General features: G+C 50.4%; 1 protein-coding gene across 3 annotated transcripts in view; it reads right to left on the reverse strand.

The window, feature by feature from the left end:
- RCOR1 (REST corepressor 1) overlaps window positions 1-19,894 on the reverse strand; it is a 69,160-nt gene that overhangs the window by 1,609 nt on the left and 47,657 nt on the right. For 2 of the 3 annotated variants that reach the window (XM_029951424.1, XM_029951425.1), the window contains exons 3-10: window positions 19,494-19,546; window positions 17,000-17,161; window positions 16,197-16,315; window positions 13,690-13,768; window positions 10,670-10,864; window positions 4,492-4,569; window positions 3,968-4,025; window positions 3,212-3,441 (exon numbers count right to left, since the gene is read on the reverse strand). In XM_029951424.1, coding sequence (XP_029807284.1) covers window positions 3,212-3,441; window positions 3,968-4,025; window positions 4,492-4,569; window positions 10,670-10,864; window positions 13,690-13,768; window positions 16,197-16,315; window positions 17,000-17,161; window positions 19,494-19,546 — 974 coding nt within the window. The remainder of the gene's footprint in view (window positions 1-3,211; window positions 3,442-3,967; window positions 4,026-4,491; window positions 4,570-10,669; window positions 10,865-13,689; window positions 13,769-16,196; window positions 16,316-16,999; window positions 17,162-19,493; window positions 19,547-19,894) is intronic. The other variant, XM_029951426.1, reaches the window with a different exon arrangement.

Genomic DNA, 19,894 nt, shown 5'->3' on the forward strand with positions numbered 1-19,894 from the left:
ACGAGAAAGAAAAAGAGCATCAGAGTGCAGGGAGCAACTCACGCCGCTCCCTCCTGCCGGCCCGAGCGGGCAGGAGGCTGTGCCTGCCTCGCTGTCCTGCAAGCCCGGCCCGAGGCGGCAGCTGTGTAGACAGAGGCAGGCAGCAGGGCAGGGACTGAGGGCGGCCTCTACAGCCAGAGTCTCAGGCTCCAATCCTGCCTCTGCCTAGAGGAGATCCTTGGCGGAGGCATCTCTTTTCCAGTTCCGGCTTCCTCGTCTGCAGATCGCACACAGTAAGGACCCTCTGCTCCACAGGGTCACGTACAATCTGGGTGAGGGCCCATCGGCACAGTGCCAGGCCAGCAGTGGCACTCAGGGGCGTCCGCCCTGGCTGGAGGGGGTGCCGGGGCAGCGGCCCCCTCAATCACCTGCCCCAGGCCCCTGCTGGGACGCGGGGACCCACGGGAGAGTGAATATGGCAGGATCCCCTATATAAGCCTCGAAGGCGTTTCTAACTCTCCCGGCCCACATACGGCCCTCAGTGCTCACTGCTACCCTCATGATGTCCTTTTTTTTTAAATTTAAGGATATTTTAATTGTTTAAGTTTATTTATTTTGAAATAGAGAGTGGGGGCCGGGGAGCAGAGAGCAATGGAGACAAATTCCCAGACAGGATCGGCACCGTCAGCAGAGCCCAACATGGGGCTTGAAACTCACCAACGGTGAGCTCAGGACCGGAGCCAAAACCAAGAGTCGGACACTTCACTGACTGAGCCAACCAGGTGCCCGTTGATGGCCCACTGCCAGGGGAACCTCTGGGTAACGCACCCCAACCTGAAACCAGCTGTTCCTTCAGGTGACATCATAATTTATGAGAACCGCTGGTCGGGTCAGGAGCTTTCTCTTCACTAGTAGCGCACTCAGTAACTGAAAGAGTCTACCTCCAAGCCAGTCATGGTTAGCACCCCCTTGCCCTGACACCCCTCCACCCCTTGCCCCAAACTATATCCCCGTCCACCTCAGCGAAGTCAGAATCTCAAAAGCCCAAAACCTGGGCCACCTTCCCTCTCTCGGCTCCGAAGGAAAAGTCTGCTGACAGACTGTTCTGCCACTAGGATCCTGGTGATTCGGAGGCCCGGCTCCCACCTTGTGCAGCAGAGACCGTGAGGGCACACGGGGCAGGCAGGACCCTGGCGGACACCTCTTCCAGCTGGTGGCGTCCACAGGATACACAAGAATGAGAAATGACAGGCACGCCAATCCCTGGGCCCTGACTGGATGCTGAACCAGGGCTCCCACAAGTCCCCCCCGGGCCCTGGTGGACACAGAGCAGTGGCTGGTCCCTACAGATTCATTTCCTTTTGCAAACTAAAATATGGAGAACAGAAAAGCAGGGTGGTCGAGTGGAAAAGCTGGTACCATAAGGGGCATAAAAAGAAAGGGACCAAAGGAAAGGGAATAAAGGGGGGAAGGTGCGGAAATGCTGAAGAGTTTGAGAATGTTTACAGACCAGATAAAGGTCATACATTAATAAGTCAGGCGATGCCGCTAGTTTTGTGGAGAAGGCTGAGGAAACAGACCCACTGAAGATGGACCATCAAAGCAAGACAAAGCTGTGCATGTGGTGGGACACCAGTCGTGACTGGGCCAATGCTACCACAGACTAGGCAGAGAATTACACGGCTATTCTGATGTGCGATCACACAGTAAGTGGACCAGGAAGAATGGGCTACTGGGCTAGTCAGGAAAAAAAGTAACTGTTAATGAATGAAGCGGACATAAGAAAAGGAAGGAAAGTATTTGCACAAGAACCGAGAGGCCCTCCCATCCCCCGCGGGTGAAGACCCTTCATCCCAAACTTAAGGCCAAATTTTTTAGGCTTAACCCTGCCAACAGCTGCTGTGATTAGAGCTCCCTATGATTTCTGCTTCCGGGGACCAACGCAGGAAGCACATGGAAAAAGCTTTCAGCTTGCAAATTCCAATGTTCCTTCCCTCACACGCCTCATCTTCTCAGTACTTCCGAAATGGAGGCCAGGACTTTTGGAAAGTTAATTTGTTGCTAGAGGGGCAACAAGAACCTGCATGGTGACAAGAACCACTGCTGAGAGATAAACACTTCTTCCTGCTCAGAAGCTGCCCCGTTCCAAGGTCTCGGGCAGGGCCCTGCACATGGTTAATAATATTAACTTTGTACCCATTTCCCATGATTTTCTGGCATAAAGCTCTTAAGAGTCCAACAAAACGAGTATGTGTCAACCCCCTTCCGACAGATCCCGTGCCTCGCGGCCCCTCCCCAAGTCGGCGCGGGGGTCGGCGGTGGGGAGGGGGTCTCCCTTGTGAAGTGCTCCGTGCCCGGGTCGGGAGGGGGCCTCCGGGCTGCTTCTACAGCCAGCTCTTGGAGCAAAGGGGGAGCACAGACAGTACAAAACAGGTTTTTTCACATGACTCCTGCGTGGTTTGGGGGCGGGGGGGGGCCTTCTGATGAGAAGAGGACTCTTCCTGGAACTCGACTTAGTCCTCGCAATCCTGTGTCGGTGAACAAACTCACATGCAGAGTGGCCAGCAAGTAACTCTCCCCTCTGCCCAGCCCCCCGCACCCTCCACGGGAGCAGATGGTGCAGTGCAGCTGCCGTAACCCTGTGCCTAGTCTCTGCCGAGGCCGCAACAGAATGGCGCAGCTGACCTGGGGACGCCAGAGGGCCGGCCCAGAAGGGCTGGCCAACCGCAGGCCCGGCGCTGCTGCTGCCGCGATCGATGCTCAGACCCGGCGGCCCCGGCAGCAGAATGGTCCGGGACCCAGAGACAGGCTGGACAGGAGCCCCGGCTGGCCCGCCACGCCGACTCCGCCCTCCCACCCTCCATCAGTTCTTGACCCCCCACTGAGAGACTGAGAGGACACCGGAGCTTTCCTGACACTGCGCAAGGTGCTTCTGACTCACTGTCTCATGGCTGAGCTCCCTGACTGCAGCTAAGGAAGCTTTGGTGACGTGGGGTCATTTGTGGCTGGAGAAAACCAGGACAGAACTAAGAGTCTGCACAGGAATGAAACTGAATATGCCTAGTGACCAAAACTAACTGGCATCAACACACATACTAAGGTACTTATGGGTAAAAGTCAAGTCACTGACAGAGCTGAGAGCTACCAGTATTTCTACAGCTGGGCAAGGCCATCGGAGAAGAAACCGAACACGGGCACGAATCTGGCAGGGAGCCTACGGCCTCAGATTTACCTCGTCTTCCTCTTCGGGCATCTTGATAGAATTATCCGGGGACTTGATAGGCTTCTGGCTACTGGGCCCATTGGTCTCTTCTTTCCCATGTTCTGCCTCCCATTCTTGTAAAACTTCATCTATGTTGAAGCGGCGTCGATAATTTACAAAAAAGTTTTTCACTTGTACCACTGATTTGTTCCCGATCACATCTGAGATTGCCTGAAAATCTCGGCCATATTTCCTAATGGCTAAGGATGTAAGAGAGCATTGTTTTTCAATACAGGATAAAAACAATGTTTAAAAACCCCCACAATTGAGACCCCCCCCTTCCTTTAGGTCCAGACAAGAAAAGACGTGGGGCTTTTACCCACAGGCGCTATCTGAGCGCATTACACAGTGGAGAAAGCAGCCATCTAGAGCAGTGTCGTAGATGGCTGATCTGAGAAGGCCCGTGCGACCTGTCATCCTGAGCCCTGCACCTCAGGTCACGTGTCCCAAGACAGCGGCAGCCAGCCGGCCCCCGTGGACTTGGAGCATTCTTCTTTCCCGGGACCCTAGGACTACAAGAGCTCCAACCGTAAAACTCTTGACATTCAACCTGCTGCTCTCAGGATTTTATACTTTTTGACCACTCAGAACCCAACATACTCCCAAGAGCATGTTTCAACACGAGTGTGCAATGCGGGGGGGGGGGGGGGGGGGGGGGGGGGGGGGGGGGGGTGACGCTTCCTAAAGGCGCCCACGGCCCCGAGCCCTTTACAAGGACCCCCGTACCTTGAACCGCAAGGAGCTGCTCCTCCGTGGTCCAGCGCGCGTTACATTTCTGAACGACCTGTGTGTCCAAGTGAGTCGAATGAGCATCACCCATTTACAGGGGAGCGTGAATCTTGTTTTTTCTTAGAATTTTTCAGAATATCATAATTTCAACATCAACTAGGTTTATAAAGATTGTCTAAGACCTTTCTTTCTATGGGATATATACTGGAAATATATTATACAGGTATTAACATTCTTTGTTTAAATGTTTATTTTTGAGAGAGAGAAAAAGAGAGAGAGACAGAAGAAGGAGAGAGGGAGGGAAGAAGGGAAGGAGGGAAGGAGGGAAATAGAGAATCCAAAGCAGGCTGAGCTGTCAGTGGAAAGCTGGATGCGGGGCTTGAACCCACGAACTGGGAGATCATGACCTGAGCCAAAGTTGGATGCTCAACTGACTGAGGCACCCAGACGCCCCAATATTAAATTCTTAAACACATGTAACTGGAGTGTGACTTCTAAAATGACAATCAATATAGCCTTACCTCCGGAAGCCGATACGGTTCTATTCCACCATCAAGTTTTTCTTTGAGAGCACTGTTTGTCTGTTTAATATTCTGAATCTGAAAGAAAGAAGAAAATAATTTAATTTTAAAAATGAAAAACTTTTATAAAGGTAAGAAAACAGAACTAAATAAAAAATAAAAGAAATAAAAAACTGAGGGCAAAGAAGCTCCTGATCCTTATGGTAGCCAAAATCTAAGGTCCTTACAAGTACTCCTTTAGAGCATCTAGCGAGATCTAACGAGATTTTTTTTTTTTAACATTTATTTATTTTTAGAGACTGAGTGAGACAGAGCATGAACAGGCGAGGGGCAGAGAGAGAAAGAGACACAGAATCCGAAGCAGGCGCCAGGCTCTGAGCTGTCAGCACAGAGCCTGACGTGAGGCTCAAACCCACGAACCATGAGATCATGACCTGAGACGAATGCTCAACCGACTGAGCCCCCCGGGTGCCCCTCTAGCGAGATTCTTTAGAAAAAACTTTTTTTGACCTTTATTTATTCTGGAAAGACAGAGAGAAATAGCGTGAGCAGGGGCGGGGCAGAGACGGGGGACACACAGAATCCGAAGCAGGCTCCAGGCTCTGAGCTGTCAGCACAGAGCCACGCGGGGCTCCAACTTACAAAATATAAGATCATGACCTGAGCCAAAGTCGGACGCTCAACCGACTGAGCCCCCGGGCGCCCCTCTAACGAGATTCTTTAACTTATGTGCTCAGAGCTGCAGACAAGGGACAGCAGGAAGGAGGACGTGGTGGCCAGAGGGCTCCTGCATGCACAGTTCTAACTCACAACTGAGGACACGTGCAGAACACATATCTGAAGCCCGACACACAACACAGAGCAGTGCGCGGCTCCCCGCCATGTAGAGCGAGGGGAGCAGGCCGGGCAGAAGCCGCGGAGAGAGGTGCCCGCCGTGCAGGACGCACCGTGCGCACGGCCGTCTTTAATGAGGAGAGAGGGGTGCACCGCGTCAGTTTCCCACCACCGAATTTATCAACTGTAATTGTTCGTTTCCTCACAAATTAGATCTCTTCCACAGCCCGGGCTGATCTGACGCACCGAAGCCCTCACTGCCCCCATCTAATGGAAAGAAAGACCCCCAACAATACCAACCTCCGAATCAGTCCGCGGCCACACTGGATCCCTGCACGGACCCTTGGAAGAGCGGGGCCTGAGAAGGGGCACGTCGGGGCCAAGGACTGGGGGGCCGTCACCCTAGGGATTTTCGTTTCTGAATAATCCCATGGGCAAAAAAGCCAACAAGGGAAGAATCATTCTCCCAAAGAAAACCTTAAGACCCCCCAGAGCAGACGGCGCCCTCAAAAGCCGCAGCCTCGCTGAGGCAAAAGCACAGGAAAGCGGGACTTTGAGAGGTGGGGGCAGGGAGGGGAGGGCAGTCTCACAGACCCTTTCATAATTCTCTCCTCGTTGAAAAATCTTTTCCTGCTTAGACTGAAATCTCATTTTCACAGAATTCCTGGGCCGCATTTCCTTTCCTGCGTCTTACTTCTTCGGAAAAGTTTAAAGGGGAGCGGGGAAGCTCAGGGGACCGGCGGCCCTGTGAGCAGGCCCAGCACCGCAGGGACCAGCAAGCGACCCTGTCCACCACTAGCAGGGGCCTGAAAGCCTGCCAGACCCAGGGCCCATGTCAAGTCAGACACAGACACAACTGAAAAGAAAAATATAGGAAATGTGCATAAAATCTACTCTATAGTAAAACGAAAACTGAAGACCTTCGTTTTCTGAAATTTGCTTTATTTCTGAAAAGGTCCAAGTCAGAAGAAAATAGACTGATAGCAAATTTCCCCACAGAAGTTCTGGGGCAAGAGCCCCAAGCTCGCAGCCCAGCACCGTCTCGCAGCACAGCACGCTCTCTGCCGCGACGGCCACGGGCTGCCGCTGAGCCCCCGACGCGTGGCTCCCGCAGCCAGGGGGTCGGACCTCTCACTTCTCCTTTAATCCAAGCTTACACGTAAACAACCACACGTGTCCACCGGCCGCCCAGTCCAACCGCACGATTCAGACTCTTGCTCGGAGCTCTCGGGTACCAGCCGCCCATGACATGTTGCAAGGCCATGTTCATAATTCAAGGCTATGCAGTGACACACACTCGCGACAGAGGATTAACACGTCCTCAGAAGTCCGCCGTCCAGAACACGACGTAACTCCCAGCACTCCGGGCAGCATGTCCTTCTACTCATTCTGCCCGGCTGTTTACACAGGTAAGAAACCGGGGAGATACTGCATTGTGACTAAGTAAGACACGTTTCCTAAGGAGACCAACCTATTCCCCACATGCATTCTCTCCCTGAAACCAATAAAGCAGCAGAGATGACGTAAGTGGCTGCTCAGAACGACCTCTGTGAACGCTGAGCTGACAGTCCGCTCACACTCTCTCCCTCACGCGTCTTCCTCGTTAGAGTTACTCGGCGTTTCCCACTCAGACTGAGACCGGGGTGCCACCAGCATCAGGCCAGCTGGGAAGGAGGCCAGAGTGGCGACAAGCTGGATAAAAAAATAGGACATAAAGGCTCAGGTGGTTGAGCGTCTGACTTTGGCTAAGGTCATGATCTCACAGTTTGTGAGTTCGAGCTCCCTCGAAGCAAGAGCCTGGAGCCTGCTTTAGAGTCTGCGTCTCCCTCTCTCTGCCCCTCCCTGCTCATGCTCTGCTTCTCTCTTTCAAAAATAAATAAACATTAAAAAAAATTTTTTTAAGTAGGATATAAAAGGAACCAGGATTTCAAGAAAAACCAAAAAGCAGCTGGCTTGGCCTGGTGCCTTACCTAGACCTCCCAGCTGAATGGCACCAGCCGCCGGCTAATCTAACAGCTGTGTGTCCCCAGCCCCCTCCTCGCATCTTCCACAGAGGCTGGTGGTCTTCCTCGGGGCCAGGAGCAGCCGCTCTGAGCGCTGTGGCGCGCAGCGAGTACCAGGTCCGGCTTGCCCCGCCTCTGGCCCATCTCCCTCCCGGCGCCCCCTCCCCCCCCAGAGGCTACGAAATGGAAGCTTCCAACGGGAGAGGAGAAGCAAGACGAGAAGTGAGACGAGAAGGCGGTGCACAAAGAATGGCGGAGGAGAAAACGCACAAGAACGCGGGTCTAGCACTGAGCACATGGCTAGTGCCCGGAGCCACCGGTGCTGGGGTTCCTCGCTATTTGACGCAAATAAACCCTCAATCATTTACACCGATATCAGTCAGGTTTTCTGCCATTTTCCCGGGAACCTTTCCCTGGGACACCACCACCCATGCAAGCAACCAGAGAAAATGGCCATTTGTGCGTCGCAAGTGCATTTGGCAGCGGCCCCGACAGGCGTCTCCCCTGGCAGGGATGAGACGGGCGCCCCCTGTTGAGCATGAACTCTGTCTGAGCGGCGGCCTTCAAGCAGAGCAGTCCGGCCCTGGCCCTGGCCAGGAAGCCACAGGCAGTTTCCTCTGTCGGACTGCAGAGTCGGCGACACCTACGTGGAGGAAGGGGCCGCTTTCTCTGCTCAACAGATGAGCAGTGAGCAGCGAGCTCGGGAGCCCGCCCAGCAGAGGGCAGGCAGTGCCCTCAGAGGACAAACTGCGCGGGCTCACCCCCGTCACCCTGTTCGGAGAGCCCTGCCAGCACAAACAAAGCTCAAAAGGCACAGGCTAGCTCTGCCTCTGCCTCCCTCTCCCGCGGCCGGGCCCTCAGGCAGGCAGGGATCAAGCTCCTCATTTGAAAAGAGGCCCAGAGAGAGTAAGTGATTCTCCTGAGACTAGGGTGCAGCTGCGCCAGCAGCCAGGCCTGGAAGCCCGTCCTGACGGCGCAGGGAACACCGGGTCCTGCTCTGCACGGCCACTGCCCTGCGCTGACAGGACAGGCCACAGAGCCCTCTCATCTGTGAAAGGACTGCTGGCCTCCGGTTTAACCTTCCAAGGAACCAATCAACAAGTCAAAAGCAGCAAAAACTAAAAGTAAACCATCAGCCCGCAATCTGCCTTGAATTCCAGAGAGAGAAGCGTGGGGGGAGAGGAGGGGCATAACGGGCTACTAGGTTGAACTTGCAGTTTCGACTCAAGTGATGAGCCCTTCCCCACATCAGGACACATAACGAGGAGGGGATCATCATAACGCACCAAATCCCCAGGGAGGGCGGACAGAGCCCCGAACACAGAAACGGCCTAACTCTGAGGGAAATGAAAGGTCTGCGCTGGTGAGGGATGGATCACCTTCATGAATCAGGGAGGCAGCTCTCTAGTTTAATGTTAATTCTCTATTTTGATCTAGAGATTCGATACAATCCCAATAAAAATTCCAGCAGAATTATTTTTCTGGAAACTGAGGAGGTGAATCTACATTTTCTATGGCAACACTAAGGGCCAGGAGAAACAACCCCGGAGGGCCTCTTGCCTGGCCCTGGTGCTCAGGTCTGTGAGGTCCCTGTGACTGAGGCGGCAGTGCCAGTGACGATGGACAAACAGCCGAGCGACAACAGAGAGCCTCAGAGCAGAGCACATGCACGCGGACGCGGGATTTGGAACAAAGGGCTCCACGCACTGTAGGGGGAAAAGGATCGTTTTTTCTTTTTTTTTTTTTTTAATGTTTTATTTTATTTTTGATACAGAGAGAGACAGAGCATGAGAGGGGGAGGGGCAGAGAGAGAGGGAGACACAGAACCGGAAGCAGGCTCCAGGCTCTGAGCTAGCTGTCAGCACAGAGCCTGACGCGGGGCTCGAACCCACGAACGTGAGATCTGACCTGAGCCGAAGCCGGAGGCTTAACCGACTGAGCCACCCAGGCGCCCCTAGGATCATTTTTTCAATACACAGCACTGTTAACCAGACACCCACAGGAAGAACAAAACACAGATCCACCCTGGATGTAACCGCGTACACAGAAAACTCCCAGACAGACGAAACATCAAAATGTAAAGGCAAAACAACGCTTTCCAGATACCACGGGAGAATATCTTCGTAATCTTAGGAAAGGTTCTTAACAAAACTTAAAAGAACACTGACTATAAAAGAAAAGGATGAGAAACTAGACTACCTGAAAATTAAGAATTTCTGTTCATCAAAAGATCCCATTAAGCAAGTGGAAAAGCGAGCCTCAGAACGGGCAAAGGGAAGTCGTTCGGACCCGGCCCCAGCATGGGGAGGAGGGCATTCTTTGGCATGGCCTGCGGACACCTCTGCTGTCACACCTGACGGTGGCAAGGTCACAACTGCTGGCATCCAGGGGGTGAAGGCCAGAGACGCTGCTTACCGTCTTACCAGGCTCAGGACAACTGCAACAAGGAGCTCTCCAGGCCCGAGCGCCAGGGCGCCGGTTAGCGAGGAGGCCCTAACGTAGCCCAGCCAAGCTCACTAACGTGACAGCGCCGCACTAGACGCTGGACCCAGGCGTACTCTAGAAGGCGGCAATCCCACTCCTAGGTGTGCAGGCAACAGAGAGGCCTACATAACGCAGCAAGAGTCAGAGAGACACGGCCATAACACTAACCGTTAAGAGCCCCAGATGGGAAACAGGCCACATGTCTAGGACTAGTAAGATGGCGAGGTAGGGATATTCACACGAGAAAGGACGACCTGGCCGGGTCTCACATGCTGAGTGGCACTGGGCATACAAGAAACCACATCATAGGACTTTACGTAAAATCCAAAATCAGTAAAAATAATGTGTAGTTTAAAATGTCAGACCAGTGGCCACCAACTGGAAGGAGGTGGGTAATGAGGGAGAAGGGCACTAGTGAAGCGTGTGGGCAAGGCTGAGTCCCCTCGGGGCAGCGACTAAAGGGGAAAATGGGGGGCGCCTGGGGGGCTCAGTCGGTTGAGCGTCCAACTTCAGCTCAGGTCATGATCTCACAGTTCGTGGGTTCGAGCCCGCGTCAGGCTCTGTGCTGGCAGCTCAGAGCCTGGAGCTGCTTCCGATTCTGTGTGTCCTTCTCTCTCTGCCCCTCCCCTGCTCATGATCTGTCTCTCTCTGTCTCTCAAAAATAAATAAATGTTAAAAAAAAATTAAAAATTAAAAAAATAAAAAAGAAACCTCAATGGATCAGCACCCAAGATTTCCGGTCCAGTTCCTTAGAAACAAAATGCCCTTTAGAGGCTTGTGGAAAGAGGACAGCCAGGTGCGAGGAACACAGGGGCCCCCCAGCGCAGTGAGCCCCGCCCCGCCCCGGCCCACAGTACCTGCCGCTTGATGGAGACCAGCTCCATGTCTAGCTGCCTCAGCACCGTGGTGGCCGCAGTGGCATTGGCAGAAACGGCCTCCACGTCTTCTTGAGAAAGAAACATTCCTTTTGGAGGTTTCCTTTTTGCTCGATTTTTAGCTTGTGTACTATGTTTCTCCTTTTTGATCTGAGGAACTGTCTCTGTAGGGGGCACCTGCATGGCACACAGATTTGAAAAATGAGACCCCAGAACATGAAAATGCCAGATAAACGGTAATGAGCCTATTTTCCTAACAGGGCTCTAAACAATGTGAGATACCAGGCCATATCGTAATTACCATCTACAAACTAACCGTTAACAAAACCGCTGGCTGGTGACTGCTGGCTAGACGCTTCTAAGTAGGGGTTACTGCTCTCCTACATAAACACAACTTTGTCTATCACTCTTGAGCCTCCGGAATAAGCGTTCTGAGCTTCCTGTAGTAACATAGGAAGAAAAGAGACCCTGTGTTCTCTTCTGGTGAGCTTTGTATATGTGAATGATGAGCTACTTTATCCTAACAGTTCTTAGCAAAAACAGATGGACTTGGGGGCACAGAAAGATAAAAGGAAAAAATGATTCAGCACATATATAAAATCTAGTGAAATTCTTTAACTCTTTATAGAAGTTAATAAACATATATACTTCCATATGCAACTATGACTTTTTTATATATTCTCTTTTCAGATGACACTTAACTTTTAGGGCAACTGTATAATTTGCTTCAAAAGCATATGCTGTCACTTGACAATGCATGACTGCTGCTAATTTTTTTAAGTGCTTTTTCTAAAACCAAAACCTTTGGAAATGAAATGCAATAAAATCTTGGCAAGGAAAGGATACTGTCCTGATAACAATTTTAAGAAGTTTTTCTAACGGTTCATAATCTCATCTTGTTAGTGTATTAGCATCCGCTGATGAGGCTGAGAGCAGGCGCAGGCTTTCTGCCTCCTGTCTTAGAAGACCGAGATCAACGACCCTGCAGACTGCGGCGTACCAGTGATGCCTAAAACCGCGGCAATAAAGCCCGCGCAAGCGCATCAGCAGCCGACAAAGCCCGGCTCCTCTGTGACAGCTCGAGGCTGCGTGGCAGAGACCACCCACCGACCACGTGCCCACTGTGCCTATCTGCACAACATTTTAGTACACAACCTTAAGACACAAGTCATTTTTCTCTTTTAATCTAGAAATTGTGCTATATAAGAATTTCGAAAGTTAAATCAGCCCTTCCCTTTTCATTTAAAATGTTTCACTGAAGAAGCTAGTAAATAACAATATAAGACAAAGCTTCTTAACTGCAGGTACAATTTGGTTTCCAAACAATCTAATTTAGCTAACCTTCAAGTGAGCTTGTTATTTGGGCATTCATATGAATCTAGCTGGAGTGCTATCCAGGAGGAATGATCAGTTTTCAGTTTGGTGATATAGAGCCTACCAAACGAGGCCTTAAATGTAACTAGAAGGCTTTGACCCAACAGTTCAACTTCCAGATATTTGTTCCAGTGGAAAAAATTAAGTGAGCCAATACTGAGTCATGAGACCAGCATTTCAGCATTGTTTATAATAGCAAAAAGCACGGGGGGAAACCGACAAAAACCCCTAAGATCACTTAACAGAACTGTGACAGATGTGTAGGATAAAATAATACCCTAGTAACTAACAGCTATGCACACAAATGTAACTGACCCAAAACCATGTTCAAGAGGAGTAAATTTAAAAGGTTTTAAGAATTATATATTAAGGTCCCATTTTATGTTTTTTAAAAAGCGAGTAGAGAGTCACAGGCGTATATATAGGCACGTACATTTCACGGGGCAGTCGTGGAGTCACCGAAATGTTAGCTGGGATTAGGGTGATATTATTGTAAATCATTTTCCTTTTCTCATTTTTGTTTAGCTGGACTCCTACTTCGCCTACAAAAAGACTGTATTCTTGATGTGATTTTCAAATCCAGGACTATCTAGACCCTTCCGTGCTGCCATGCCTAAGAGCAGCTGTTCTCCTCTAGAACTTTCTAGGATCGAGAACTCTTTGAAGTCTTACTGACGCTGTGGACACGGGCTCTCTTCAGAAAAGCCCTTGTATGAACTTACATATAAAACTCCAGCCTCAACTGAGGGGCCCTTTCCTGCAGGGGCTGTGCTGTCCTGCCTGCAGGGCCCTGCCGCAGGGGTGCTGTGCTAGGGGCTCTCCAAGCTGTGCCAAGGAGCCCTGGGTTTCCCTGGAGGGCCCTCAGGGACCCCACACACGCCTTATTCAATTTTTATGAATGGGCAAAATAACCTAAGACTGCAACCCATTTCAAAAGGCTAATAAGATCATCCAGACACCCTATCGTCCTCAGTGAAGAGTTCAGAGCAAAGACATGTTATAAATACACACACACACACACACACACACACACACACACACACACACACGTGTCATGGGTCTCCTGCATCCCTTAATCTGGAAGATTAAGAAGACCTACGCGTGGGGCTCACTGTTGCAGGACTCGTGCTGCGGGTTCCGGGGACGGGGAACCTGCCCTGACCCCCGCCAGCCCCCCACGGTGAGCTCACCACGCACCGTGCGGGCCCCTTGCGCCGGCCACTGCGGGGAGACCCTGAAGGCTGAGAGGAAGGAGCCAAGCCCTCGGCTGGTGCTCACCAGCACCGCTCCGGGGCCAGTAACTACCGCTAACGGATCGGGAAAGAAGGCGCTGAGGCCAGGACAGGCGCCCAGGGAGGACAAAATCGTTACTCAATAATGCTACCCCTTCCTTTTGGGCTTCCTTTACTCCTGCTTCTTGGCAAACAAAAGTCTACGGTCTACAAACAAAAGTCTACAGTCTACGAAGCAAAGTCTACAGTCTACAAAGCAAAGTCAGTATCGTTTAAAAACTCATTACATGACGCCTTGTACACAGCCCTGAATATATTAAATAGAATAAGAGGAATGTTTTACGTTCAAAACGAATAAAATTTATTTGCCTAAACAATACTAGAGAAAAAAAATACCTCCTTTTTGCTTTCCTTGTTTTGATCAATCTCAATGTCAATGGGGTTATTTCCATTTGTTTCTTCCAATTCATCCTCACTGGAAGGCAAGAACAAGTTACTGAAAGATTATGTGGTACTAATTCTATTTAATATACAAATATAAGCAATAAATTGATTTAATGACAGATTTAATAGAAAGTCAGTATGTTTTCAGACCGCTGAGATACACATTTTTACACTTCCAATAAATTAAAACCAACTCCTTAGTTCTCTTAGTCTAAATGATTAAACAAAAACAAAAACAAAAACAAAAACAATCTACTGAAATAGGTTTCTAACTTCCGAATCAGGTCTAGAACACCGTTGCTTTAGACATGTAAAATGCTTCTTCTCAACTCTCACTTTCCATTTCAATTTTTCAATTTTCTCAAGATCTAAATTAAGGGGTTTATGTAATCGCCCCATATTATCTTGTGGTGGACAGGACAAGATCATTACCCGTAACTGAGAAATTACTCAAGAATAAAGCCCCCTCCACTGGGAACAAATCCCCGACACTTCAAGTCCCAAGGATGTGCTCACGACTCAACCCAAGGGCATGAATGGGAGGGCCTTTCGGTGGCCTGGATACACTGAAATTTCCAATTACATTAATTTTTAAAAAGAACATTCACATTGACATAGTACTTCGAATGCTTTTGTTTATAGCCTTCAAGGTATTATTTTTTTTTAAAAAGCTCCGTAGTAGAACCTTTACGTTTTAGAAAGAATACTGAGGCTCACGGACGCCAAGCCCCGCCCGCCCCAGCTGCCTCGCCACCACCAGCTCACCACCCCGCTGTCCGGGGTCTGGCCCAGGCGGCCACGCTACCTTCCCACCTGCCCGGGCAGCGGCGGAGTTCTGGCCGAGGAGAGAGAGCCCGGGCTGTGGGATTTCCCTTCGTCCCTACCGCCACTTCCAAGTCCCTCAGGTGCCACTGCCGCCAGCGACCTGGTCTGCACAGGTGCCCTTGGGACTCATGCGCAGAGAAGCACGGGGGGGGAGGAAGCAGTCGATGCTCTCACCATGTCATACTTGGGGACAAAACAAACCCCAACCTATTCTTTTATTTAACTCTAATTTCAGGTTGGTAGAGTGCAACGGTCTGTAGTAGAAGACCTGGTTTATAAAGAGTAAATGAGTCCTAATGTATAATGGAAGTAATACTTTTTAATCAAAAGTTATTGGAACATTAAAAGCAAATTCAGCAGCGTTTGCCACTTTGACTACTAAGAGCACACACCCACCGGTGCGTATGCTGCAGACCCCCGCACACAGACGTACCAAGGTCGACAGCTTCACAGACTCTCACAGCTGGAGAGAGCCTGGCAGACGTGCCCACCATCACCCCCACTTTACAGCTGGGCCCGAGGAGCTCCAGAAGTGATGCTACCGATTTGTTCCCACATTATTCTACTTAAAATCATAAAACTCTCCTGTGATGGGGCCATGGAGATCAGTCTGTCTCCCTTCACTTTATTTGTACGATTAATTTTAAAAAATAACATGACGGGGGCGCCTGGGTGGCTCAGTCGTTCAAGGGTCTGACTTTGGCTCAGGTCATGGTGTCGCAGTTTGAGTTTGAGGCCCATGTTGGGGCTGACAGCACAGAGCCTGCTTTGGTTCCTCCACCCCCAACTCTCTCTGCTCCTCCTCCACTTGTTCTCTCTCTCTCTCCCTCAATCAATCAATCAATCAATCAATCAATCAATAAATAAATTTAAAAATAGCATTACAGAAAATGTGGAAAACAAACTTCAAAAAGCCCCCCGTACGGTGCCACCGAGCTGACACCAGGGCGGCCGCGTCTGCCTGCCGCCTTCCCGACGTGCAGCTTCTTCATTTCAGAGTCGAGGAGGTGGAGGCCTGGGGAGGGAGGTGTGGAACCGGCCTCGTGGGAGCACAGGTCCCCTTCCCACCCTGCAGGGGAGCATGGGGCCACCCCCCGCCCCGCGCGGTCTGCGGGAGCCCAGAGCGCTGGCTCGGACACGTCCTGCTCTTCAAGCTGTCCCCACAGCTGGTGTCCTTATGAAGAAAAAGTCACAACAAGTCCCCCTCCCTCTCGCTCTCATACACAGCACAGGCGGGAGGGAAACCTAAACCGTACTGTCATCTTCTGACACGCCGGGACCTAAAAACGGGGCGAACAAATCTTGTATAAGCGTACCCAGAAAACTTCTAAAAGAAGAGAAAGAACAGATTTCCTTTTTATTAAAAGGAGGCACGAAAGAATATGTGGAGAAGTTCGCTCATTCGAACCGGAAGCTTACTGACTGCGGGAAGAAACAGGGCACGGGAACAGTGTGGCCCGGGCACGTGAGCTGCGGGATGGCTGTGTGTGTCCGGCCCCACCAGGAAGGCATCTGGGGACTCCCATCACCCTCCCTTTCCCTTAGGCACCGACCACCTCTTAGAGATTCTAGGCACCCAAGAGACCCCCCCCCCCCCGCACTCAGGGAGACACCACCTCCAGGCAGGAACTGACCTCTCCTCCCGCTCCCGCTTCTGCTTCCGGGCGTGGCGGTCCATCACGCTGGTTTTAGTCCTCGTCTTCTTCCAGGAGTAGTAAAACTTCACCAGACTTGCTATAGATTTATCAGGAAGCTAAACATAAAAACTGAGTTGGTTTCGATTTAGAGCTAATGGTTACAAATCAAGTGTGCTTAGATACGGTTAATAAGGATTGTCTCACACACAAAGAGAAATGTCACGTAAGGCACAGCCCTTTTCTCTGGGAAGAAGATTCCAGAAGGACTCTCATCAACACATTTCCAAACTACTGCAGTGTGGCGGCACGTGAAACTCAGCCCAGGGAAGATCACCACAGGCAGGCTGAGATGAACCCAAGTTTTCACACACCTAAAGTTTCTAGCCTAACTTCTTGGTTGTTTTTAAAAAATTCATTTTAGCAGTTGTGCAATCAATAGAAACGTTCCTGGTAGGAGTCCACCAAACCGCCTTCTCGAGTATGAGAGCCGCAAACCTTCCCCTGGCGGCTAGGGTCCCATGACGCCCCTCACTCGTCAAAGAGCCACCAAAGACACTTTCTATCAGATTAATGCGGGGAGTCGTCACGAGAGAGACAGGGCTGGGGGTGGCGGGGCCTGTTACAGCACTGCCAAGCCGCGAGTGCGGGAGAGGCCGGGGGCCCCCATCCGCTCCGCAGCAAGCATGAGCTACTCCATCTGCAGGGAGCTGGGCCATCTGCTTGCGGGTAACATGCCTGTTCAGGTGCGCTGCAGGGGACAGAGGCTGGGGAGGAAAAAATCAGTGGTTTCATCTACTTACCATTTGTTGGATTCTATGAAAAGTTTTCCCATGAAAACTAAAGGCTTGCTCAAACAAGACTTTATCTTCCACAGTCCACTCATCTGGGAAGGGGGTAAAGTTGGGCAAATCAGCCAATGACTTTTCAATATTATGCTTATGCCAAAAGAGCATCCCAAGAGCCTAGAAAAATAGTATCAGTGAAATTTTAGACCAAAGATGTGAGTAAAACATTAAAATGGAAATGAGGCTGGAGAAAGGAGCGTGCGCACCCCCCGCAGCGGGGCAAGTACTGCTAGGCGGCTCTCCTGCTGGAGGAGACGCGCTCGGCTAAGCCCACTTCTCAGATGAGAACACGCGGCCCGGGGCGCCTGAGGGGGCTCAGTCGGTTAGGCTTGCGACTTCAGCTCCAGTCATGATCTCGTGGTTCATGGGTTCGAGCCCTGCGTCGGGCTCTGTGCGGATAGCTCAAAGCCTGGAGCTGCTTCAGATTCTGTGTCTCCTTCTTTCTCGACCTTTCCCCTGCTCATGCTCTGTCTCTCTCTCAAAAATAAATAAACATTAAAAAAATAAAGAACACGGTAGCCATGAGAATTTAATCCTTGCCGCGGTCCAGGGCTGGTAGGTGGCAGAAGCAGTGTGGCTCTGGAATTTGTGCTCTTTCAGTTTCTTTATTTTTGAGAGAGATCACAGCCCCAAGTGCGGAAGGGGCAGAAAGAGAGAGAGAGAGAGAGGGAGAGAGAGAATCCCAAGCAGGCTCCACACTGTCGGTGCAGAGCTAATGCGAGGCTCGAACCCATGAACCACGAGCTCATGACCTGAGCCAAAACCGAGTTGGTCGCTTAACTGACTGAGCCACCCAGGCGCCCCTGGAGTCTGTGCTTCGAAAAGGCCACACCTGAATGCCTCGGTTACGAAAGAACAAAGTAATTTATAAAAGCACCTAATTGTTTTGTTACTCTTTTGCTGAAAAAGCTCAAATATAAAATGGGTTTGTTTGGGGTTTTTTTGGTATCCAGAAGGGAGAAAATATTCAAGTGGGTGACAAATAGGAAATGAAAGATAATACAGCAATTTTTTTCCTGAGACAACCGCCTGTAACTCCAAAGTGAGCCCAATCACACTTTTGAAGGCCAGGATCCTTAAAAATTCACCTGAGTATATTTAGCAATCACCCAATAATTTTTACACTTTTTTTTAAATGTTTTATTTATTTTTGATACAGAAAGAGACAGAGCATGAGAGGGGGAGGGGCAGAGAGAGGAGACACAGAACGGGAAGCAGGCTCCAGGTTCTGAGCTAGCTGTCAGCACAGAGCCTGACGCGGGGCTCGAACCCACGAACGTGAGATCTGACCTGAGCTGAAGTCGGAGGCTTAACCGACTGAGCCACCCAGGCGCCCCAGTTTTTACACTTTCTAAACAGAATTAAAAATTGGTGATCTTCAGGGTGGATGGCTGGCCCAGTCGGTGGAATATGTGACTCTTGGATCTCAGTGTCATGAGCTGGGAGCCCCATGACGAACGTGGAGATTACTTAAAAATCACATCTTTAGGGGCTTCTCAGTGGCTCAATCGATTATGCACGTGATGACTCTGGGTCTCTGTGCTCAGAGCGCAGAGCCTGCTCGGACTCTCTCTCACGCTCTCTCGGCCCTTCCACTGCTCGAGCTCACTTTCTCGCTCTCAAACTTTAAAAATAAATAATAATAATAAAATCTTTTTAAAAATGTGATGCTCTGAGCAACTTCGTGAAATTCATGAGTAAAGTTTGGAAAAAGAAAAAGGATACATCTCATGCTTTTAAAGATTCTGGAACTATCCCATCATAATTGGCCTTTCTAACAAATTCAACCAAGCTGGAATAATTAAAAGGAAGGCCAAGGCTAAAACAAATTCGATATAATGTAACTCTGTGGCGCCCTCAATCATGAGGGTAAATACAGGTAATTTACAGGTTGTAAAATCCAGATCAATGCCAAGGAAAGCACTAATCCAAATTAATATGCTTATTTATAAAACAGGAATTAGAAATGAGGCTGAAATAAGATTATCATACTTTTAGGGAAAAATTAATCTCGTAGATTTCTCATTAATAGGTTCCAAACAATTTTTAAAAGAAAACTTTCATTGACTATTACAACTTGAAAGTGATTCACAACAGGTAATGTGAAAAGAAAACGCTGTGGGTCTGAGGGTGACGTGTCACACGGAGTCAGGAAGAAACCCATCGCACAGGCACCGCGACGACAACCCGTGCGTGCAAGCAGGGAGAGTTGGTCCTGACGGCTACGAAGCAGCGGGGTGCTCACGCGGACGCCTTTCAAATCAAATGGCCTCCGCTGCTCACGTCACGCAGTGTGAAGGGGGCAGAGCCTTGCTGGATTTGCAAGCGACTTCCTAAACGCTGCATGGCTACTTAACACGCAGAACACAATTTAACAGGCCGACTAGAAAAGTAAATACATAAATAAATAAAAACCCGTTTTGATGACAAAAGGCAAGCACGCTGTTACCTGCTCCATGTTGTAGCCATGCTTCTCCTTGGCGATGGCGATGTACTCGTCTACTGGAAAACAAGACGAGAGGCCAGTAAGCAGACCGAGGGACAGGGAACCAGAGTGTGTGCGTGCGCGTGCGCGTGTGTGTGTGTGCGTGCGTGTGTCTGTGTGTGTGTCTGTGTGTGTGTGTGTGTGTGTCTGTGTGTATGTGTGTCTGTGTGTGTGTGTCTGTGTGTATGTGTGTGTGTCTGTGTGTATATGTGTGTGTCTGTGTGCGTGCGTGTGTGTGTGCGTGCATGTGTGCGTGCGTGTGCGCGCGCGTGTGTGTGTGTCTGTGTGTGTGTCTGTGTGTGTGTGCGCGCGCATGTATTTCAGGCCTGCACTGGAAAACAAGACGAGAGGCCAGTAAGCAGACC

Source organism: Suricata suricatta, chromosome 9, assembly GCF_006229205.1.
Source record: "Suricata suricatta isolate VVHF042 chromosome 9, meerkat_22Aug2017_6uvM2_HiC, whole genome shotgun sequence".
In the NCBI taxonomy this organism is placed as follows: domain Eukaryota; kingdom Metazoa; phylum Chordata; class Mammalia; order Carnivora; family Herpestidae; genus Suricata; species Suricata suricatta.